The sequence below is a fragment of the Cebus imitator genome, unplaced genomic scaffold, assembly GCF_001604975.1.
Source record: "Cebus imitator isolate Cc_AM_T3 unplaced genomic scaffold, Cebus_imitator-1.0 Scaffold129, whole genome shotgun sequence".
Classification (NCBI taxonomy): Eukaryota; Metazoa; Chordata; class Mammalia; order Primates; family Cebidae; genus Cebus; species Cebus imitator.
Genome location: NW_016107444.1, coordinates 377,895 through 382,602, shown reverse-complemented (window position 1 = coordinate 382,602; position 4,708 = coordinate 377,895). Strand labels below are relative to the sequence as shown.

The 4,708-nt window shown below is 41.0% G+C and overlaps 1 protein-coding gene and 1 pseudogene across 1 annotated transcript; one reads left to right on the top strand and one right to left on the bottom strand.

The window, feature by feature from the left end:
• Positions 1 to 288: 288 nt before the first annotated feature.
• Positions 289 to 874, bottom strand: LOC108312858 (high mobility group protein B3-like). Its single transcript, XM_037742827.1, has one exon. It carries the CDS (start codon positions 862 to 864, stop codon positions 289 to 291), a length of 576 nt encoding a protein of 191 aa, XP_037598755.1. The 5' UTR covers positions 865 to 874.
• A 2,926-nt stretch (positions 875 to 3,800) lies between these two features.
• The window catches only part of LOC119473021, a 4,407-nt pseudogene continuing 3,499 nt past the window's right edge, over positions 3,801 to 4,708 (top strand).

The following is a 4,708-nucleotide window of genomic DNA, read 5'->3' as shown; positions in this document are numbered from 1 at the left end:
GAGACGGGGTTTCACCATGTTGACCAGGATGGTCTCGATCTCTTGACCTCGTGATCCACCCGCCTCGGCCTCCCAAAGTGCTGGGATTACAGGCTTGAGCCACCGCGCCCGGCCAAAGTTCAACTTTTATTGCATCTCGCTGTTTTTGGTTTTCTCTCCCCTTTTAAAAGGTGCAAAATAATAATGTTCTTCTTAAACTCATTTTCAGCTCATATAAGTTTTTTTGGCTTGGGTTCTGTTTGTTGCGACCTGATGCTAAAAATGTTTTCTTTTTGATAAATTGTTTTTTTATTCCTCCTCCTCGTCTTCTTCCTCTTCCTCTTCCACTTTTTTCGGGGCAACTTTAGCGGGACCCTTTGCACCATCAAACTTTCCTTTCGACTTATAGTCAGCAACATCCTTCTCATACTTCTCCTTCAGCTTTGCTGCCTTAGTGATGTAAGGCTGCTTTTCGCTGTCATTTAGGTTATTCCACATCTCACCCAGCTTTTTTGTCACGTCTCCAATAGAGATGCCAGGGTTTGTGGATTTGATCTTGGGGCAGAATTCTGAGCAGAACAGGAAGAAGCCAGAAGGTGGCCTTTTGGGGGCATCAGGATCCTTCTTCTTCTTGCCTCCCTTAGCTGGTCCATAATCCTTCATTTCCTGATCATAGTGCACTTTATCCACGTTTGTCATTTCATCAAATTTAGATTTCTCTTTCCTGGATATTGTCTTCCACCTCTCAGAGCATTTCTTGGAAAATTCTGCAAAATTGACAGGGACCTCTGGGTTTTTCTTCTTATGTTCTTCTCTGCACGTCTGCACAAAGAAGGCATAAGCAGGCATCTTGCCCTTTGGTTTCTTGGGGTCACCTTTAGCCATCCTGACTGTATTGTTCGCTAGTCTGGGCAGCACAGGGCACGACGCGCTGCTCAGTGCTCCCCAGCCTCGCGCTAGCTGCCTCCACGAGAGCCTCCTCAAAAATGTTTTCTTAAAGGTCTGTTTTCTTCCAATATAATATTTTGTGAACTGCAGAAGTTCTTTTCTTTTGCATTTTGGTAACTGGACCAACAGATTTTACGTTTTATCAAAGCAATTCCTATGCCATTACTATAAAGTTTTGGTTTGCTTAGGGAAAAAAACTGAGATTAAAAAAAAGTTTTTAAATTAAGCTTATTACATTGGTATATCTTTCTGTATGTGCTTAAAGTCCTGCGCCATTGAGTTAAAGGGCTTTGACTTCTGGGTCTAAAAAGGACACCAAGTCCTGCTAAATCTTTAACAGCAATTATATCCTCATCTTTAGGCCTGGTAGAAGATGCCAATCAAAATAAACTGTCTTCATAAGACACAGCGCCAGAAATTAAAACTATTAAACTCCTCAAGACCCAGGGAATATTACAGAAGAGATGGGCACATGAGATTGTATAGGGCCAGTTTTGGGAGATAAATAAGTTTAGTTTCTCTATAAATTAACCATAATGTCAAAGGCACACTGATGCAAGACCAGTATATGAACCCCAGAGTCAGATTAACAAGGTTTTCTTGGAGCATTAACCCATTCCTTAATAAAAAACTATAAAGGTAATAAAAGGCTTATGGAAATTATATCTTATGGTCAAGATAATTAAAATTGTATAAGTTGTTTATAAAATTTTGAAAAACAAATGTAATCAGCCTCACACTGTTTTTATTAGGGCTTATTGTTTGGGAAATTAAGTTTTCTCTCTCAAAGAATAAAAGTTTTCACCTTTTTTTTTTTTTTTTTTACAATTTTTAAATAAAGGTTTTATTTTAAATTAGTTTTAGATTCACACTGAAATTGGGAAGAAAATGCAGATTTCCTGTTGTTTTCACCTTTTAAAAAAAATCTTTGGCCGGGCGCGGTGGCTCAAGCCTGTAATCCCAGCACTTTGGGAGGCCGAGGCAGGTGGATCACGAGGTCAAGAGATCGAGACCATCCTGGTCAACATGGTGAAGCCCCGTCTCTACTAAAAATACAAAAAATTAGCTGGGCATGGTGGTGCGTGCCTGTAATCCCAGCTACTCAGGAGGCTGAGGCAGGAGAATTGCCTGAACCCAGGAGGCGGAGGTTGCNGTGCCTGTAATCCCAGCTACTCAGGAGGCTGAGGCAGGAGAATTGCCTGAACCCAGGAGGCGGAGGTTGCAGTGAGCCGAGATCGCGCCATTGCACTCCAGCCTGGGTAACATTAGTGAAACTCCGTCTCAAAAAAAAAAAAAATCTTTGAATTATCAGTTTGGTTAAATGAATGACTTATTTTATAATGGCCTTTGATTGTGATCCTATTTTGTTATATTGAGCTTTTAAAATTTTTTATATTTGACCAACTTTCCAAAGTCAAATTCTAACTTGGCTTCTCATTAATTTTTTGATATTAGTCCCCTGAAGTCCAAAAGAGACATATTCAGCTTATTCGGTATAAAAATTATACAAGAAGCATTGTCAAATATGAAATGGTGTTTGGCATTCCTTGGGGACTGTATTTGTATAAATGTTATTGGTATGTGTTCCAAAACTATGTAAAACTCCTATAATTCTGATATGACTTAGTGTATGTTATTATTAATAATTTTAATTGTTATGTAAAATTGTTGAATGCCATAGAAGTAACCAAAATTCCTGGTCAACTGTGGTTTTAATAATGGCTGTCTTATGACTTTTTGTAATCCACAGATAAATTGCTGTCTTGTTTTGATCCTCTTCAAAAGGTGGTTTATAATCAGCAGTAGGACTTTGATAGGTGCTTTTGAATGAAGGTATCTAACAACTTTGGAATTTGTGACTTCAGAACAAAGGGAAAAAACCTTCAGGACTCTCATGGAGAGCTGGAATGTTCATGAATATCAAACCGTAACAGGAGTTAACTGCATGGACTGAACTAACAGAAGATTGAAGTAATCCCTTTTGATTTTTTTTTTTTTTTTGCTTAAAACATTGCTGATCCTTTGTTTTGTTTTTCAGAGTCAAGAAAACATTTGAGCAAATTACAGTTGTTAACAATTGAGTAAAATATACTCCTGTAAACAAAATTTGGAGTATACAGCTAGTGCTCGACTTACGACCACGATTGCTTCCGACAGACCGTTCGTAACACGATTTGGTCGTAAGTTGAGTAGGCTATATGCACGCGGAGATGGTAGTGCTGCCGGAAGCTGGTCCGCACTGTCGTACGCCCAGCTGGGCAACGTTTGCGCTGCCAGACGCGGAGCAGTCGTGGCTAGCGATTGTGGTCGTAAAGTCGAATGGTCTTAAGTTGCATAGGTTGTAAGTCAATCAATACCTGTATTTGTTTATCCAATTTCTTCAGAATTTTGAAACTGTTTGCAAGTATTCTTATGACAATATAGTTATTTGCATAAGTGCAATAAGAATCTGGTTTTGTTTTGTTTTGTAACAGGACGTAATAGGAGAGACTGGTTATTTTACCAAGGCTTTGACTGGAATGGTATGCTTTCCTTTAAGGAATTAAACTTGACTTACAGAGCCAATAAAACATCTTGGGAAAACTGGCCTCAGAGTCTACACAATCCCTGTATACAGGGTTCCTGACTTGTGATAAGTAAAGAATGTCACTTTCTGACAGACCCAGGAGCCCCAAGTTATTCTGAGACCTCTAGAGGAGAGGGATTTACTCAACCATAGGTAGTTGATGGTGTAAAGCCATGGCTGGGCTCAGCTTTTAAAGTCTTATCTGAGAGTCCTTCTATGGAACAAAGTTCCGTCTTAAAAAGCCTATGTGACTGCCCGTGTACACCGCCGAAGAAGCATCGTTAAAGTCCCTCTTCTCCCTGTGATCATGTCTGAGCCTCCTAAAGAGCCGGAACAGCTGAGGAAGCTCTTCATTGGAGGGTTGAGCTTTGAAACAACCGATGAGAGCCTGAGGAGCCATTTTGAGCAATGGGGAACGCTCACAGACTGTGTGGTAATGAGAGATCCAAACACCAAGCGCTCCAGGGGCTTTGGGTTTGTCACGTATGCCACTGTGGAAGAGGTGGATGCAGCCATGAATGCAAGGTCACACAAAGTGGATGGAAGATTTGTGGAACCAAAGAGAGCTGTCTCAAGAGAAGATTCTTAAAGACCAGGTGCCCACTTAACTGTGAAAAAAATATTCGTTAGTGGCATTAAAGAAGACACTGAAGAACATCACCTAAGAGGTTATTTTGAACAGTATGGGAAAATTGAAGTGATTGAAATCATGACTGACAGAGGCAGTGGCAAAAAAAAAGGGGCTTTGCCTTCGTAACCTTGATGACCATGACTCCATGGATAAGATTGTCATTCAGAAATACCATACTGTGAATGGCCACAACTGCGAAGTTAGGAAAGCCCTGTCAGAGCAAGAGATGGTGAATGCTTCATCCAGCCAAAGAGGTCGAAGTGGTTCTGGAAACTTTGGTGGTGGTCGTGGAGGTGGTTTCGGTGGGAATGACAACTTTGGTCGTGGAGGAAACTTCAGTGCTCATGGTGGCTTTGGTGGCAGCCATGGTGGTGGCGGATATGGTGGCAGTGGGGATGGCTATAATGGATTTGGTAATGATGGAAGCAATTTTGGAGGGGGTGGAAGCTACAATGATTTTGGCAATTACAACAATCAGTCTTTCCCGGGTTCAAGCAATTATCCTGCCTCAGCCACCTGAGTAGCTGGGACTACAGGCACGTGGCACCACACCTGGCTAATTTTTGTATTTTTAGCAGAGACAG

What these genes read in the sequence shown, in the direction of transcription:
- LOC108312858 (XM_037742827.1), bottom strand. Translation starts at nt 864, where the DNA reads ATGGCTAAAGGTGACCCCAAGAAACCAAAGGGCAAGATGCCTGCTTAT.